Here is a 19,489-nt window from a genome sequence, read left to right as displayed (position 1 = left end):
ATAGTCTCATAGATTTGAAAGGGACCCTTGAAGAAGGACAATGATATGTTCCATGTTCCAGGGTGGCCAAACCAGACACTCTCCACATCAACACAGATAAAGAAACAGCAAGAAATACTGTTTACACACAAGCAGAAAGAAATTGCATATATTACAACAACAGAGGAAAAGTGTTCCTGCCAGACATCAAGGGAACCACTGACCACAGAGGGAAGCTGATGAGGAAACACAACATACAAACTATCTACAGACCCACCAAGAAAATCCAACCAATGCTCCGTTCAGCAAAGGACAAGAGGGATCCCCTCACCTCTGCAGGAGTCTACCGTATACCATGCAGCTGTGGACAAGTCTCCATAGGGACCACCAAACGCAGCATTGCCCAGACACGCATCAAGGAACATGAAAGGCACTGCAGACTACTTCAACCAGAAAAGACAGCCATAGTAGAGCACCTGAGGAACCAACCTGGACACAGCATATTACTTGAGAACACAGAAATGCTGGACCACTCTCACAACCACCATGTCAGACTACACAGAGAAGCCACGGAAATCCACCAGCATGTGGACAATTTCAACAGAAAGGAAGAAACCATGAAAAGAAACACAATCTGGCTACCAGTATTAAAAAAATCCAAAATTGCAACAGCAAAACAGCAGAGAGAAAAACAGGCAGGGTCATCACCTTTCAAGAAGAGTTTGCTCCAGGCACAGTCAGCCCATTGTATGCTAATCAAGGGGGTCAGTTGAAAGATCCACACCTAGCCCAACTTACAAAAGCCCTTTGTCTCACCCGGGTCATTCCACAGATATATAAACCCCTTTTTTCCCAGTTCCAGCAGACCTCACCTCTGAGGATGCTTGCCATAGATGCAGGCGAAACGTCAGGAGAGAATGCCTCTAGACCATGGCCATATAGCCTGAAAAAACCCACAAGAACTGAGAGATTACAACAACACTTTCTCAGTACTTTATTTTCCAGATCAACAGACTGGGCCACAGCAACGCGTGGCAGGGAACAGCTAGTAGATAATAAATAGATAGTCGAAGGCTTTCATGGCCGGAATCACTCAGTTCCTGCCATAGATGCAGGCGAAACGTCAGGAGAAATGCCTCTAGAACATGGCCATATAGCCCGAAAAAACCCACAAGAACTGAATAAATAGATAGATAATAGAAAGATATAGATTGAAGATAGGAGGACAGATGACAGCTAGCTAGTAAGATACAAGATAGATATACAATAGAGATAGATGATGGATAGATAGATAGATAGATAGATAGATAGATAGAGAGATAGAGAGATAGAGAGATAGATAGAGAGATAGATAGATAGATAGATAGATAGAGAGATAGATAGAGAGATAGAGAGATAGAGAGATAGAAAGATAGAGAGATAGAGAGATAGAGAGAGAGATAGAGAGATAGAGAGATAGAGAGATAGAGAGATAGAGAGATAGATAGATAGATAGATAGATAGATAGATAGATAGAGACAGATAGACCCACAACAGAGAGAGAACTCCATCAGAGTCAAGAACTAATGCTGGTTCCGGGGTGACATCATACATGCCAGCTGTGTGCTGATTGGTTCGGAAGACCCAGGTTTGTGACCTCATTAGCAAATGGGAACTGACCGTGGTTGAGACATGAAGGATGAAGTGGCCGCCTTCTCTCTTTTTGATCCTCTCCGTGTTTGGATCCACGCGTGCCCAGGATGACCGGTGCAAGTAAGGCCATCCCGTCCAACTCCCTTCTTCACCAGGGCAAGAAAACGTAATCAAAGCCCTCCTGACAAAGAGCCATCCAGCCATAGATACATATAGATAGATATGATTCACACCCACCCACAGATATAGTATCCTAGATTTGAAAGGGACCCCTGAAGAAGGAGTTGGACTGGGGGTTGAACTGGATGGCCCATGAGGTCTCTTCCAACTCTAGGATTCTATGATTCTAAGTAAGTGACCCTAGTGGTGGGTGTAACCAAAGAGAAACTGCGTTTGGGGGTGGACAGGTCCATGGACCTTGTCCGGTCTTTTCATATTAAATGGTTGACCGTTCTGGTTCTTGGAGCTGCAAAACATTCCCTTTGTGGACTACAACTCCCAAAATCTCCCAGACAGCACATGGTTTCCAGAACTTTGACAATTATTGGTCATTCTCTGGACACCTTCCAGCTTGTCCATCTGTGGCCAGAACTTTGACAATTATTGGTCATTCTCTGGACACCTTCCAGCTTGTCCATCTGTGGCCAGCATGACTGCATTGAGCACCGTTACCTTCCCACCAGAGCAGTACCTATTGTTCTACTCACATTTGCATGTTTTCGAACTGCTAGGTTGACAGAAGCTGGGGCTGACAGCGGAAGCTCACGCTGCTCCCCGGATTCGAACCTATGACTTTTCGGTCAACAAGTTTAGCAGCTCAGTAGTTTAACCCACTGCACCACTGGGGGCTCATATATACATACATACATATATATATATATATATATATATATATATATAATCTCCATGGTGGGAGAAAACACCCTTGTATGTTGAGGCAAGTGTGAATGTTGCAATTGGCAAGCTTGATTAGCACTGAAATAGCCACAAGGCTGCAAAGTCAGTCAGTGATGGTATTTGCGTTGGAGTAGCTTGGCTGTTGTTGCCTGGAGGTGAAGTCGAACATCTCTCCACTAAAGACATTCACCCAAATCTTCCCCTTTGTGCCTTATCTGATCGCAAGAGGAAAAGCCGGATTAAGTGATCAATGCTTATCGCAGACCCATCTCAAGACAATAGCCATGGTTTTTCTGGCAGGCCGGTTCCGGACTTGTTAAATCTCCAGGACATTAAACTCCATAATCCACTCAAGAATGCATTGTATCCCTTCGTCCCACCTCCCTCCCTTCCTATTCGCTGGAGCATCGAGATGGCAGGAGCCTCCTGATTGGCTCTGGCACACCGTGGAAGCCCTGTGATTGGCCCTGATGCATGGGGAACGGCCAAGCCTCCCCCCAGCTGTTTACGCGTCAGCCAATCCCCTTCGAGCTGGGCGAGAGGGGGGAGCGGGAATTTTAAAACTCACAACTTTGTATTTTCTATAAAAATGGCCTTTATTTATGTAACCACATGCTCTGCTGGACGAATGATCGCGGCTTTGCATCCTTTTCAGCTGAATCTCTAATAAACCTCAGTGGCACTTTCTTCAACTTTGGTGAGATTCTTTTTGGGAACTTAGGGAAAATAAATTGCTTAAAATTAGGCTTCTCTTTGCTCACCAATGTAGCGATCCCTCTTTGGTGAGGCTGCAGGGTGTCTCCTCCTGGGGTAGACCCTTCTAAAGTTCCTATCGACTTCAGAGGCACCCTATTTTTGGGAGGTGTTCATTGGCACTTGCTTGCTTGCTGTCTGGAATTCTCCTGTTTCCACATGGTGTTATTTATTTACTGTCTCGATTCTGGTATTTTTTAATACTTGTACCCAGATTTTGTTCATTTCCATGGTTTTTTCCTTTCTGTGGATTTCAGTGGCTCCTCTGTGTCGTCTGACATGGTGGTTGTCAGAGCGTTCCAGCATTTCTGTGTTCTCAGAGAGTAGTCTGTGTCCAGGTTGGTTCATCAAGTGCGCTGCTATGGCTGGCTTCTCTGGCTGAATGAGTTTGCAGTGCTTTTTGTGTGCTTTGATACTGTGTTTTTCACACGTACTGCTCTCGAGCCAGGAATCCCCCATTCTGTATCTTTGCATTTCGTTTTTCGTGACAAATGCAAGATACTCCACTTTGGCAGGAAAAACGAAATGCAAAGATACAGAATGGGGGACGCCTGGCTCGAGAGCAGGACGTGTGAAAAAGATCTTGGAGTCCTCGTGGACAACAAGTTAAGCATGAGCCAGGAATGTGATGTGGCGGCAAAAAAAGCCAATGGGATTTTGGCCTCCATCAATAGGAGCCTAGTGTCTAGATCTAAGGAAGTAATGCTACCCCTCTATTCTGCTTTGGTTAGACCACATCTGGAATATTGTGTCCAATTCTGGGCACCACAATTCAAGAGAGATATTGACAAGCTGGAATGTGTCCAGAGGAGAGCGACTCAAATGATAAAAGGTCTGGAGAACAAGCCCTATGAGGAGCGGCTTAAGGAGCTGGGCATGTTTAGCCTGAAGAAGAGAAGGCTGAGAGGGGATATGATAGCCATGTATAAATATGTGAGAGGAAGCCACAGGAAGGAGGAAGGAGCAAGCTTCCTTTCTGCTTCCCTGGAGATTAGGACGCAATGGAACAATGGCTTCAAACTACAAGAGAGGAGATTCCATCTGAACATGAGGAAGAACTTCCTGACTGTGAGAGCCGTTCAGCAGTGGAACTCTCTGCCCCGGAGTGTGGTGGAGGCTCCTTCTTTGGAAGCTTTTAAGCAGAGGCTGGATGGCCATCTGTCAGGGGTGATTTGAGTGCAATGTTCCTGCTTCTTGGCAGGGGGTTGGACTGGATGGCCCATGAGGTCTCTTCCAACTCTTTGATTCTATGATTCTATGTGTTTGGTGGTCCCTATGGCCACATGTGTTGTTTACACCAAAAGTTCCCAGGTAAGTTGTGTCAGTTTGGCAGTTTTTTCACTCCAAAGTTAATCCAATTGTCACCTCCTTTGTTTCTCCATAAAACCATTAGTTTTAATTTTAGGATGGTATCTCCTGCCTTGCCAGGCCCTAATAGGTCCTTAGCCTGACCCCAATCGTACAATTTGATTCAGTTCACTTGTGATGCCTTTTCTCCCTTTCCTCCAGTGGGATTTGCGGGCGGCGTCCCCTGGCTCCCAGCCACGGCGGTTCGGTTCGGATCATCGGCGGCACGGACACCTTGCCAGGAACGTGGCCCTGGATCGTCAGCATCCAGACGCCGTCTCACCGGGGCTACACCCACATCTGTGGAGGGTCCCTCATCAGCTCACGTTGGGTGATGACCGCGGCCCATTGCTTCTTGGACAAAAGGTGAGTATCTGGGGCCTAGCTATCCATCATCTATCTATCTATATCTATCTATCTATCTATCTATCTATCTATCTATCCATCCATCCATCCATCCATCCATCCATCTATCTATCTATCTATATCTATCAGAAGCCATCAGGACTGAAGACCAACAGGTTGGAGTTTCGAATCTGGGGAGAGCGTGGATGAGCTCCCTCTGTCAGCTCCAGCTCCCCATGCAGGGATGTGAGAGAAGCCTCCCACAAGGATGGTAAAACATCAAAACATCTTAGTGTCCCTTGGGCAACGTCCTTGCAGATGGCCAATTCTCTCACAACGGAGGCAGTTTCTCAAGTTGCTCCTGACACGCGGGAAAAACAACTATCGATCTATCGATCTTTGGCTAGAGTTACACTTAAAAAATGTACCTGTTACGACTTACAAACAAATTCAACGTAAGAACAAACTTACAGAACCTATCTTGTTCATAACTTGAGGACTGCCCATATAACTATTTATGCATGAAGTCCTGATTTGCAGAAATGATAACTAGAGAATCGCTAGATGAAAAGGAGAAAGCTAGCTATCTAGATACATAATAGATACTAGAGATAGATATGAGGATTGAATGAAAAGTTATGTCTCCACCTTCGTAACTTCTCAACAGATGGCAGTACTGGTTTGTGGCAGGTACCGGCTTGTTCAGTAGACTCTCCTTTACAGTTCCATTTTTGTGGGAAGCCTTAGCATTGAATGGTTGTGTTGTTAACGTGCGAAGCATGGAACCCCGTGCAGGTGGTCAGTCAGTGTGACTTATGCAAGGTGCAGTCATTGAATTCTTGACAGCAGAAGGTGTCACCCCAAAGAAGATTCATCAGAGAATGCAAACTCTTTGTGGTGATTGTGTTGATGTGAGGACTGTGCATCGTTGGGCAAGTAAGTTTAAAGATGTTGAGGTGACACCTTCTGCTGTCAAGAATTCAATGACTGGCTGCACATTGTTTAAGTTGCATTGACCAACTTTCTGGGCACGGTTCCATACTTCACACTTTAACAACACAAGTGTTCAATGGTAAGGCTTCCTGCCAAAATGGAACTGTAGAGAGTCTACTGAACAAGCCAGTACCTGCCACATATGTTGCTTAAGTCGCATTGACTGACCGTCTGTGCAGGGTTCCATACTTCACACTTTAACAAAACAACAGTTCAATGGTAAGGCTTCCTGCCAAAATGGAACTGTAGAGGAGAGTCTACTGAACAAGCCAGTACCTGCTGCATATGTTGCTTAAGTTGCATTGACTGACTGTCTGTGCAGGGTTCCATACTTCACACTTTAACGACACAAGTGTTCAATGGTAAGGCTTCCCGCCAAACTGGAACTGTAGTGGAGAGTCTACTGAACAAGCCAGTACCTGCTGCATATGTTGCTTAAGTTGCATTGATTGACTGTCTGTGCAGGGTTCCATACTTCACACTTTAACGACACAAGTGTTCAATGCTAAGGCTTCCCGCCAAACTGGAATTGTAGAGGAGAGTCTACTGAACAAGCCAGTACCTGCCGCATACCAGTACTGCCATCTGTTGAGTAGTTACGAAGGTGGAGGCATTACTTTTCATTCAACCCTCGTAGATAGTGATAGACAGGATCCCTGCCAATGCTTCTTTGTTATTAATAGCTGTTTGCCACCCCATTCTTTATGCTATTAGGAAGTCTAGCTATCACTGGATCGTAACCTGCCCTTCTACTCTACCCAATCAGTAAGGTTTGGGCCCAAAAGCCTTCAAACTTGCACCTAGAATCCTATAAGAGTTGGAAGAGACCTCCAAGGGCCATCTAGTCCAGTCCAATGCCCCCTGCCCTGCAGGAGGATGCCATCCAAGCCCTCCTGACAGATGGCCAGCTATTCTCTCTCTCTCCCTCTCCTCACCCTGCCCTCTCCTTGTCCTTCCATCCACAAGGTTCATGGAGCACTGGAAGCTGGTGATCGGGGCCACACAACTCTCCCGGCCCAGCCCCGACATCCAGGAGCGCACCATCAAGAACCTGGTGGAGCACCAGCACTACCAGAAGCACAACCACCTCAACGACATCGCTCTCCTGGAGCTGAGCCAGCCCATCAACTGCACCGACTACGTCCAGCTGGCCTGCCTCCCAGACAGCAATATAGAGGTCCAAAGCTTGACCCACTGCTACATCAGCGGATGGGGCGTCACCGACATCTCCAGTGAGGAAGGACACCAAATACAGACAGACAGACAGACAGACAGATGTGTAGACAGACAGACAGACAGATTGATAGATAGATGTGTAGGTAGATAGATGATAGATAGATAGATAGATAGATAGATAGATAGATAGATGTGTAGATAGATGGATAGATAGATAGATAGATGATAGATAGATAGATGTATAGATAAATAGATGGATAGATAGATGTGTAGACAGGTATATGGATAGATATGTAGGTAAATAGATAGATGATAGATAGATAGATAGATAGATAGATGTGTAGATAGATAGATAGATAGATAGATAGATAGATAGATAGATAGATGTTTAGATAGACAGTGTAGGTAGGTAGGTAGGTAGGTAGATAGGTAGATAGATGATAGATAGATAGATAGATTGATAGATGTGTAGATAGATGGATAGATAGATAGATAGATTGATAGATGATAGATAGATGTGTAGATAAATAGATGGATAGATAGATGTGTAGACAGGTATATGGATAGATATGTAGGTAAATAGATAGATGATAGATAGATAGATAGATAGATAGATGTGTAGGTAGATAGATAATAGATAGATAGATGTTTAGATAGACAGTGTAGGTAGGTAGGTAGGTAGATAGATAGATGATAGATAGATAGATAGATGTGTAGATAGATAGATAGATAGATAGATAGATAGATGTGTAGATAGATAGATAGATAGATAGATTGATAGATGTGTAGATAGATGGATAGATAGATAGATAGATGATAGATAGATGTGTAGATAAATAGATGGATAGATAGATGTGTAGACAGGTATATGGACAGATATGTAGGTAAATAGATAGATGATAGATAGATAGATAGATGTGTAGGTAGATAGATAATAGATAGATAGATGTTTAGATAGACAGTGTAGGTAGGTAGGTAGGTAGATAGATAGATAGATAGATGATAGATAGATAGATAGATAGATAGATAGATAGATAGATGTGTAGACAGGTATATGGATAGATAGATGTGTAGATAGATAGATAGATAGATGTGTAGATAGATGGATAGATAGATAGATAGATGTGTAGACAGGTATATGGATAGATATGTAGGTAAATAGATAGATGAGAGATAGATAGATAGATAGATAGATGTGTAGGTAGATAGATAATAGATAGATAGATGTTTAGATAGACAGTGTATGTAGGTAGGTAGGTAGATAGATAGATAGATAGATAGATGATAGATAGATTTATAGATAGATAGATAGATAGATAGACAGATAGACAGATAGATGTGTAGATAGATAGATGTGCAGATAGATAGATGGATAAATAGAGAGATGTGTAGGTAGATATATAGAAGTGTAGATAGATAGATAGATGTGTAGATAGATAGATAGATGTGTAGATAGATAGATAGATGTGTAGATAGATAGATAGATGTGTAGATAGATAGATAGATAGATAGATAGACAGATTTGTGTGTAGATAGATAGATCTGTGTATAGATAAAAACAGAAAGTCAGACAGATAAATATGTATGTGTAGATAGAATAGACAGACAGACAGACAGATATCCATTTCTGTAGTTGGAATTATAGACATAAGTGTATAGATAGAAAATTAGATATGTCTTTTTTAGATAGATAGATAGATAGATAGATAGGCAGATGTAGATAGGGGATAGATAGATGTGTATGTGTAGATATAGATATGAGGGTAGATTGATGATTTATAGATATTTGTGTTTATGGATGGATGGAGAGATAGACAGATTATAGATAGATATCGGTGTAGATAGAAAAATAGATAAACATCCCTCTGTGTAGATGGAGAGATAATAAGTAAATGATAGGCATGTGTGTATAGATAGATAATAGATGGATATGTGTCTTTTTAATTTGATAGATAGATGTGTCGATAGATAGATAGATAGATAGATAGATGTAGATAGGTGATAGATAGATAGATAGATAGATAGATGTGTATGTAGATATAGAAGTGTGGGTAGATAGATGACAGATAGATAGATAGATAGATAGATAGATAGATTAGATAGATAGAGATAGAGATATGTGCAGATAGGTAATAGATCGATAGATGTGTGTGTACATACATATAGATTTGTGTGTGTAGATAGGTGATAGAGTTGTATCTACAGACAGATTATAGACTGATAGATGTGTGTATAGAGAAAGAGATATGATAGATATATGTCTGTGTAGACAGATAATAGCTACTTGTGTAGATATAGATGATTAGATATGTGTGTTTACATAAATAGATGATTGATAGACACATATGTGCATGTGTAGATTATATATATGTCTCTGTGTGTAGATGAGATATGTGTATAGACAGATAGATGTATAGATAGATGTATAGATAGATAGATAGATAGATAGATAATAGAAGATATGTGTGTAGATATAGATGATTATGGATTATAGATGATTATTCGATATGTGCGTGCGCATATAGTTAGATGATAGATAGTAGGCCTGGGCAATGCATGGTTCTAAATGGTTCTAAAGTACTTACAAAACTAAAGTTCTGGTGGTGGAAATTTCAGAACTCTAACAAAACTTTCAAAATTTAATTATTATTTAATTATTGGCAATTTGTATGACAGAACCAATTAGGAACTGCCATTTATAATGAAATTTTAAGAGTTTTGTTAGAGTTCTGAAATTTTCACCACCAGAACTTTAGTTTTGTAAGTACTTTAGAACCATTTAGAACCATGCACCATTTAGAACGATTTAGAACCATGCAAACCATGGTTCTAAATGGTTCTAAAGTACTTACAAAACTAAAGTTCTGGTGGTGAAAATTTCAGAACTCTAACAACAAAACTTTCAAAATTTAATTATTATTACATTATTGGTGATTTTTATGACAGAACCAGTTAGGAACTGCCATTTATAATGAAATTTTAAGAGTTTTGTTAGAGTCCTGAAATTTTCACCACCAGAACTTTAGTTGTGTAAGTACTTTAGAACCATTTAGAACCATGCACCATTTAGAACAATTTAGAACCATGCAAACCATGGCTCTAAATGGTTCTAAAGTACTTACAAAACTAAACTTCTGGTGCTGAAAATTTCAGAACTCTAACAACAAAACTTTCAAAATTTAATTATTATTTCATTATTGGCAATTTTTATGACAGAACCAATTAGAAACTACCATTTATAATAAAATGTTAAGAGTTTTGTTAGAGTTCTGAAATTTTCACCACCAGAACTTTAGTTTTGTAAGTACTTTAGAACCATTTAGAACCATGCACCATTTAGAACCATTTACAACCATGCAAACCATGGTTCTAAATGGTTCTAAAGTACTTACAAAACTAAAGTTCTGGTGGTGAAAATTTCAGAACTCTAACAACAAAACTTTCAAAATTTAATTATTATTACATTATTGGTGATTTTTATGACAGAACCAGTTAGGAACTGCCATTTATAATGAAATTTTAAGAGTTTTGTTAGAGTCCTGAAATTTTCACCACCAGAACTTTAGTTGTGTAAGTACTTTAGAACCATTTAGAACCATGCACCATTTAGAACGATTTAGAACCATGCAAACCATGGTTCTAAATGGTTCTAAAGTCCTTACAAAACTAAAGTTCTGGTGGTGAAAATTTCAGAACTCGAACAACAAAACTTTCAAAATTTAATTATTATTTCATTATTGGCAATTTTTAGGACAGAACCAATTAGGAACTGCCATTTAGAATGAAATTTTAAGAGTTTTGTTAGAGTTCTGAAATTTTCACCACCAGAACTTTAGTTTTGTAAGTACTTTAGAACCATTTAGAACCATGCACCATTTAGAACCATGCAAACCATGGTTCTAAATGGTTCTAACGTACTTACAAAACTAAAGTTCTGGTGGTGAAAATTTCAGAACTCTAACAACAAAACTTTCAAAATTTAATTATTATTACATTATTGGTGATTTTTATGACAGAACCAGTTAGGAACTGCCATTTATAATGAAATTTTAAGAGTTTTGTTAGAGTCCTGAAATTTTCACCACCAGAACTTTAGTTGTGTAAGTACTTTAGAACCATTTAGAACCATGCACCATTTAGAACAATTTAGAACCATGCAAACCATGGCTCTAAATGGTTCTAAAGTACTTACAAAACTAAACTTCTGGTGGTGAAAATTTCAGAACTCTAACAACAAAACTTTCAAAATTTAATTATTATTTCATTATTGGCGATTTTTATGACAGAACCAATTAGAAACTACCATTTATAATAAAATGTTAAGAGTTTTGTTAGAGTTCTGAAATTTTCACCACCAGAACTTTAGTTTTGTAAGTACTTTAGAACCATTTAGAACCATGCACCATTTAGAACCATTTACAACCATGCAAACCATGGTTCTAAATGGTTCTAAAGTACTTACAAAACTAAAGTTCTGGTGGTGAAAATTTCAGAACTCTAACAACAAAACTTTCAAAATTTAATTATTATTACATTATTGGTGATTTTTATGACAGAACCAGTTAGGAACTGCCATTTATAATGAAATTTTAAGAGTTTTGTTAGAGTCCTGAAATTTTCACCACCAGAACTTTAGTTGTGTAAGTACTTTAGAACCATTTAGAACCATGCACCATTTAGAACGATTTAGAACCATGCAAACCATGGTTCTAAATGGTTCTAAAGTCCTTACAAAACTAAAGTTCTGGTGGTGAAAATTTCAGAACTCGAACAACAAAACTTTCAAAATTTAATTATTATTTCATTATTGGCAATTTTTAGGACAGAACCAATTAGGAACTGCCATTTAGAATGAAATTTTAAGAGTTTTGTTAGAGTTCTGAAATTTTCACCACCAGAACTTTAGTTTTGTAAGTACTTTAGAACCATTTAGAACCATGCACCATTTAGAACCATGCAAACCATGGTTCTAAATGGTTCTAACGTACTTACAAAACTAAAGTTCTGGTGGTGAAAATTTCAGAACTCTAACAACAAAACTCTCAAAATTTAATTATTATTTCATTATTGGCGGTTTTTAGGACAGAACCAATTAGGAACTGCCATTTAGAATGAAATTTTAAGAGTTTTGTTAGAGTTCTGAAATTTTCACCACCAGAACTTTAGTTTTGTAAGTACTTTAGAACCATTTAGAACCATGCATTGCCCAGGCTTAATAGATAGATACATGTGGAGATAGACAGATGATAGATCCTAGACCATATCATAAACTCTGAATTGATGATATTAATACTGAACGCACTCATTAAAAGCGAATAAAGACAACCTTGATGTAACACAGTTTTACTGTATTATAAATAGCTTTGTGAATGCAATTTCATTAAATGACAGTTAAATTTTATTTAAAAAGTATTTTAAATACTGGTGGTGCAGTGAGTTAAACTGCGGAGCTGCTGAACTTGCTGACTGAAAGGTTGGTGGTTCGAATTGGGGAGCAGGGTGAGCTCCCACTGTTAGGCCCAGCTCCTGCCAACCTAGCAGTTCGAAAATATGCAAAATGTGAGTAGATCAATAGGTACTGCCTTGGCGGGATGGGAATGGCGCTCCATGCAGTCATGTTATTATTATTATTATTATTATTTGGGGTTCTTGTACCCCGCCCTTCTCACCCCGAAGGGGACCCAGGGCGGCTTACAGCTGCAAGGCGCACTTAGACGCCTGCTACACAAACAATCATCACAAAAAATATAACAGTACAAATTCCCACAATTCAACATTATCCAATAAAATCAGTAAAATGATAAAATCAGTAAAAAACAATACAAACCTGGAACTTCCTCCTACCCATCAGTGTACAATTAACTCAAAGATCTGTTTTGGTTCCATTTCCTTGGAGGTGTCTATGGACAACGCCAGATCTTTGGCTTAGAAATGGAAATGAGCATCACAGTCTCAGAGTTGGACACGACTAGCCTTAATGTCAAGGGAAAAGCTTTAACTTGCCAGTTGCCAGTTGCTTGAGAGTTCTAATTGCTTCAATACTGGTTACCTGGGAGTCTACTGCATTTGTCTTAAGCAAAATAAAGTTTACTTCATTACTGATTTCAAGTTGGGACAGAAAAGAAATGGATTAGACTAAAATGAATGGCAGAATATATTATTGCCTGTGGAAGAGTAGCATGCTAAATGCATCACGTCGTTGAGGAGATGGCATTTAATGATGATAATTTCACTAATATCCATGCACGTCAATTCTCCAGGCAGTTGCGGCAACTTTAATGTGAAGCGAGAAGGCTGCTTGAATCACAAATAATGTGCAATGACTAAATAATGAGCAGAGTTTAGCAAAGGTTTCGTTGCTCACTTAACAGTAATGCAACTGCCACGGCTCAATGCTACGTAATCATGAGAGTTGTAGTTTTGCAAAGTCTTTAGCCTTCCCTGCCAAGGGGAAGGGGGGAATCTGTCATTGGGTATCAGCCATTGGTTGAGGTTCTGGGTTTGAGCCTGCCACTTTTGGACTCTTGCTTGCTGAGGTGTTCCTGCAAGTATCTCTGAAGGTCTTAGAAAACTATTTATTGATTTAAGGCATTGGTGTGCTGACTGATATCTGAACAGAGGATGAGCTGGAGATGTCTCTGCCTTGGTCCTTTCACTATTGGCTGCTACTTCCTTGGCTGCGGATGTCAGGTGGTGCGATACCGGCTAGACAGTGTAATTTCTCCAGTGGTGTAGGGCGCAGACACCCCGTGATAATGCGGCATGTCTCATTAAGAGCTACATCCACTGTTTTACCATGGTGAGATGTGTTCCACACTGGACACGTGTACTCAGCAGAAGAGTAGCAAAACGCAAGGGCTGATGCCTTCACTGTGTCTGGTTGTGATCCCCAGGTTGTGCCAGTCAGCTTTCATATGATATTATTTCTAGTGCCCACTTTTTGCTCAGTATTCAGGCCGTGCTTCTTGTAGGTCAGAAAATGGTCCAGAGTGACTCCCAGGTCTTTGGGTGCGCTGCAATGCTCCAGTGGGTTTCCTTCCCAGGTAATAATCCTCAGAACTCAGGATGCCTGTCTGTTCTTAAGGTGAAAAGCACATGTCTGTGTTTTAGATGGATTAGGGATCAGCTGGTTTTCCCTGTAGTAGGTGGTAAGGGTACCTAGAGCTTCGAAGAGCTTCTGTTCAACCATCTCAAAGCTCCCTGCTTGAGCAGTGATGGCACGATCATCAGCATAGATGAAACTCTCTGTCCCTTCTGGCAGTGGCTGGTCATTTGTGTAGATGTTGAACATGGATGGAGCAAGCACGCTCCCCTGAGGCAGGCCGTTCTACTGTTTCCGCCATCTGCTTCTCTGGCCCTGGAACTCAACAAAGAAGCTCCTGTTTTGTAGCAGGTTTCCTATGAGGCGGGTGAGGTGGTAAACCTTTGTGATACTATACATTTTTTTCAGGAGGAGGCAGTGGTTGACAGTCTCATAGGCTGCTGACAGGTCTATGAAGACAGCTCCTGTGATCTGCTGCCTTTCAAAGCCATCTTCTATGTGCTGAGTCAGGTTCAGCAGCAGAGTAGCATAGCGCAAGGGCAGATGTCTTCACTGTGTCTAGTTGTGATCCCCAGGTTGTGCCATAGCATTGAGCCATGGCAAGTTAAGTGGTGTCAAACTGTATCCATTCTACAGTGCAAATGCACCCTGTAGTTGACTTAAGATGGTTTCCAGTGAGTCCAGAGTGAGTCCTAAGCCACATCCTTCTGCTTTCAGGGCGCCAGACGTCCGACATCTTGCAGGAGGCCAAGGTCAACCTCATCCCACTGGAATTGTGCAACAGCACTTACTGGTACAACAGCAAGATCCACTTCAACAACCTTTGTGCTGGGTATCAGCGCGGAGGCATCGATACCTGTCAGGTACAGATGGAAATCCCACTTCAGGAGGGTTTCCAGGGGGAAAGGAAGGCAAGGATTGGGACCAAGGCAGGTCTTGTGGGGAGGAGGATCCCCACGCAAAAGGAGCTGGTGGGATAGATTGCCCTGGAGGGTGATGGACTCTCCATCTCTCCATTTCAATAGAGTTACAAGATTAGTAGATGGAGGGAATGCTGCGGATGTAGCATATCTGTTGTGGTTCAACAGTCTCCTGAGCAGCCTGAGCAGCCTGATGGGTTTCAGTTTTCTCAGCCACAGTTTTCTCAGCCTGCAGTAGAGTTGGAGAAGCAGTTCTCACAGGACAGGAATGCAGCTGATAAGGAGGAGGGCCAGGTGCTGCTTCAAAGGGATAACAAAACTGTGAGAAGGAGCTCGCGGATCGCTGCCAAGTTAGGTCAGCGACGGGTCAAGGGAGCAGTGGGAAAGTAGATTGTTTTGATGTGTAAAAAGTATTTAGGGCTTTCACTGGCGATTCACAGCTGTCAGTTTCAACGTGGCTTTCTGCTAGCAGTTTCATGCTCCTGCATTGGGAGACAGGAGGCTTGGAGCCTGGGTTTCTTCGTGCTGCTTTTGGACTAAGTTGCTTGGCACAGGGTTTGTGCTTCCTGATTCTTGACTCTTGTTTATCTTGATTTTCTCTTAAAGATTTCTGGAACTGTACCGTGCATTTTACCTAAACTTTGGAATATTGTAGTGTCTTAACCTTTGCCTTCGTTTGGAAACCTTACAATAAACTATGATTCTTACAGCCGTGGTCTGGTGGTGTTTGAGAGCAAGGTGAAGCTTAATCTGAGGTGCAACAATATCTTGTATTGTCGAAGGCTTTCATGGCTGGAATCACTAGGTTCTTGTGGGTTTTTTCGGGATATAGGGCCATGTTCTAGAGGCATTTCTCCTGACATTTCGCCTGCATCTATGGCAAGCAACCTCAGAGGCAGTGAAGTCTGTTGGAATTAGGACAATGGGTTTATATATCTGTGGAATGGCTGGGGTGGGGCAAAGAGCTCTTCTCTGCTGGAGCCAGGTGTGAATGTTTCAACTGACCATGTTCATTAGCATTTGAAGGCCTGCCTGAGCCTGGGAAAACCTTTTGTTGAGAGGTGTTAAGATGTGCCTGGTTGTTTCCTCTCTGCTGTTTTGCTGTTGTAATTTTAGAGTTTTTTTAATACTGGTAGCCAGATTTTGTTCATTTTCATGGTTTCTTCCTTTCTGTTGAAATTGTCCACATTTATTATATTATTATATTTATTAGTCCAATGTCGTAATTCAAGGGCTGCAATTGTGATGCTCTCCAATTATTATTATTATTATTAAAAAGTTAAAAAAAAAGAAATACACAAGCATGTGGACAATTTCAACAGAAAGGAAGAGACCATGAAAATGAACAAAATCTGCCTACTAAAAAACTCTAAAATTACAACAGCAAAACAGCAGAGAGGAAACAACCAGGCACATCTTAACACCTCTCAACAAAAGGTTTTCCCAGGCTCAGGCAGGCCTTCAAATGCTAATGAAGGTGGTCAGTTGAAACATTCACACCTAGCTCCAGCAGAGAAGAGCCCCTTGCCCCACCCCAGCCATTCCACAGATATATAAACCCATTGTCCTAATTCCAACAGACCTTACTACCTCTGAGGATGCTTGCCATAGATGCAGGCGAAACATCAGGAGAAATGCCTCTAGAACATGGCCCTGTAGCCCAAAAAAACCCACAAGAACCTATCAATATCTTGATTTCAGCAAGGCCTTTGACAGAGTCTCCCATGACCTCCTTGCAAGCAAACTAGTCAAAGGTGGGCCAGGCAAGGCTACTATTAGGTGGATTTGTAATTGGTTAAGCGACCAAACCCGAAAAGTGCTTCTCCTCAATGGTTCCTCTTTCTTCAACCTGGAAAGAAATGACTATTTGGATGCCATGAAGAGGGTTCGGTCCTGGGCCCAGTTCTGTTCAGCATCTTTATTAATGACTTGGATGGAGGTTTAGAGGGCAAGCGGATCAAGTTTGCAGACGGGACCAAATGGGGAGGGAGAGCTGATACTCCAGATGACAGGGTCAGGATGCAAAATGACCTCAGCAGATGAGATAGCTGATTGGCCAAAACTAGCAAGAGGAATGTCAACAAGGAGATACTCCACTTAGGCATAGGAAATGAAATGCAAAGATGTGGGATGGGTGACACCTAGCTTGACAACGAAGTCCCACGTGAAAAGAATCTTGGAGTCTTAGTGGACAACAAGTTGAACACGAGCTAAGTGTGGTGCAGCAGCTCAAAAAGCCAATGGTATTTTGGGCTGCATCAGATGAAGTCTAGTGTCCACATTGAGTGAAGTCAGGGTGCCTCTCTATTCGGCTTTGGCCTGATGTCTTCATAGAATCCTAGAATCCTAGAGTTGGAAGAGACCTAGGTTGTTGTAGTTTTTTCGGGCTATATGGCCATGGTCTAGAGGCATTCTCTCCTGACGTTTCACCTGCATCTATGGCAAGCATCCTCAGAGGTAGTGATGTCTGTTGGAACTAGGAAAAGGGGTTTATATATCTTTGGAATGACCAGGGTGAGACAAAGGACTCTTGTCTGCTGGAGCTAGGTATGAATGTTTCAACTGACCACCTTGATTACCATTTGATGGCCTGGAAATGCCTGGAGCAATCTTTTGTTGAGAAGTGATTAGATCATAGAATCATAGAATCAAAGAGTTGGAAGAGATCTCATGGGCCATCCAGTCCAACCCCCTGCCAAGAAGCAGGAATATTGCATTCAAATCACCCCTGACAAATGGCCATCCAGCCTCTGCTTAAAAGCTTCCAAAGAAGGAGCCTCCACCACACTCCGGGGCAGAGAGTTCCACTGCTGAACGGCTCTCACAGTCAGGAAGTTCTTCCTAATGTTCAGATGGAATCTCCTCTCTTGTAGTAGATGTCCTTGTTTGTTTCCTCTCTGTTGTTGTGCTGTAGCAATTTTAGAGTTTTTTTTAATAGTGGGGGGCAGATTGTGTTCCTTTTCATGGTTTCCTCCTTTCTGCTGAAATTGTCCACATGCTTGTGTATTTCAATGGCTCCTCTGTGTAGTCTGACCTGGTGGTTGTGAGAGTGGTCCAGCATTTCTGTGTTCTCCAATAAAATATATTGGTATACTACATCCACAGCATCCCCTCCATCTACTCAATTTGTAAGTCTATCAAAAAGAGGTAAGGTTTGTCTGGCATGACCTCCCTTTGAGAAACCTGTGTGGACTTTCTCCTGCTGCAGGGTGACAGCGGTGGTCCCCTGGTGTGCCGGGCTGCGAGGTCGGAGCGCTTCTGGGTGGTTGGCGTCACCAGCTGGGGGGCCGGCTGTGGGCGGGCCCAGCGCCCGGGCGTCTACACCTCAACGCAGCACTTCCTCGATTGGATTAAAGCGGGCACCAAGGAGAACCTGATCCGGCCAGGCGGTCAGGGAGCTGTAAAGCCCAAGCCCAGCATGCCGAGACCTGTGGGGCAACCGTGGTACCAGACAGCATACCATCCAACCACTACTGCCGCAACAGGGAACTGGATGAATCCATGGCCCCAGCCGACCCCGACCCCAAGCAGCCCCCCACTGACATGGAGGGAGCCCACCATGGCCAAAGACGAGCAGGAGATCCAGAACTGGCTACATGCCCACGCCACCTCAAGACCTCCTCCTCCGCCCCTGCCCCAGCCCACCTTGGCCAAAGATGAGCAGGAGATCCAGAACTGGCTCCAAGCTCAAGCCACCTCCAGGCCCCTACCCCGGCCCACCATGAGGCCTGTGCTGACCAACCCTCCTCCCTGGCCACCTCCGCTGCCTTCTGCCACTCAGGCCCAGTGGGGCACGGCCAGTGGCTGGAACCAGCAGTGGGCCACGCCTCCTCCCCCTCCCCCTCTCCTAACCCATCCACCACCACGGCCGGCCTACCAGACGTGGGCCCAGCTGGGCTTGACCCGGCCCACCCGGAGGACCACCCGGCACCCTGTCTACTACGGTGGGCAGCAGGGCTACCAGGATTGGTACCGGCCTCCCCCAGCCACCCTGCCCCCCACAACCCAGCAGTGGGCATGGGCCCAGCCCACGTGGTCCCAATACTGGCGTCCCAAAAGGACCAGGTACCCCTATTAGTTCCGTGTGGTTCCCTGCTCCTCAAATGAACCCCTGTCCCTCTCCATTGGGATGCCATTTCTTGGGTGCCCTCCCTCCTGACCCACAACAGGACCCATTGGGAGCCACCTACATGACCCTCAGCCTAATCCAAAGCCTAACCTGGGGCCCAAGCCCTTCCCCGCCCCATTGCATACAGACCTTCAACACAAGAGCCACTCTCCTGGATGAGATGTATATTTTGCTTGGACTTTAGGGTATAAATATGGGGGGAAATGACAGAGGAAGGGGGACCAAAGCAAGCCAGGCATGGAGTTCCCAGATGTTCTTGAGATGGCCCATTGGACA

The 19,489-nt window shown here is 42.7% G+C and overlaps 1 protein-coding gene across 1 annotated transcript; it reads left to right on the top strand.

The window, feature by feature from the left end:
- Positions 1 to 1,657: 1,657 nt before the first annotated feature.
- Positions 1,658 to 19,162, top strand: LOC132775564 (acrosin-like). Its single transcript, XM_060776282.2, has 5 exons — positions 1,658 to 1,731; positions 4,771 to 4,974; positions 6,913 to 7,178; positions 14,855 to 15,027; positions 18,293 to 19,162. The coding sequence occupies exons 1-5, from the start codon at positions 1,658 to 1,660 to the stop codon at positions 19,160 to 19,162; spliced, it is 1,587 nt and encodes a 528-aa protein (XP_060632265.2).
- The last annotated feature ends 327 nt before the right edge of the window (positions 19,163 to 19,489 follow it).

The sequence above is a fragment of the Anolis sagrei genome, chromosome 5, assembly GCF_037176765.1.
Source record: "Anolis sagrei isolate rAnoSag1 chromosome 5, rAnoSag1.mat, whole genome shotgun sequence".
Taxonomy (NCBI): domain Eukaryota; kingdom Metazoa; phylum Chordata; class Lepidosauria; order Squamata; family Dactyloidae; genus Anolis; species Anolis sagrei.
Note: the sequence above shows the minus strand (reverse complement) of the source record. Positions and strands in the feature narration are given on the sequence as shown.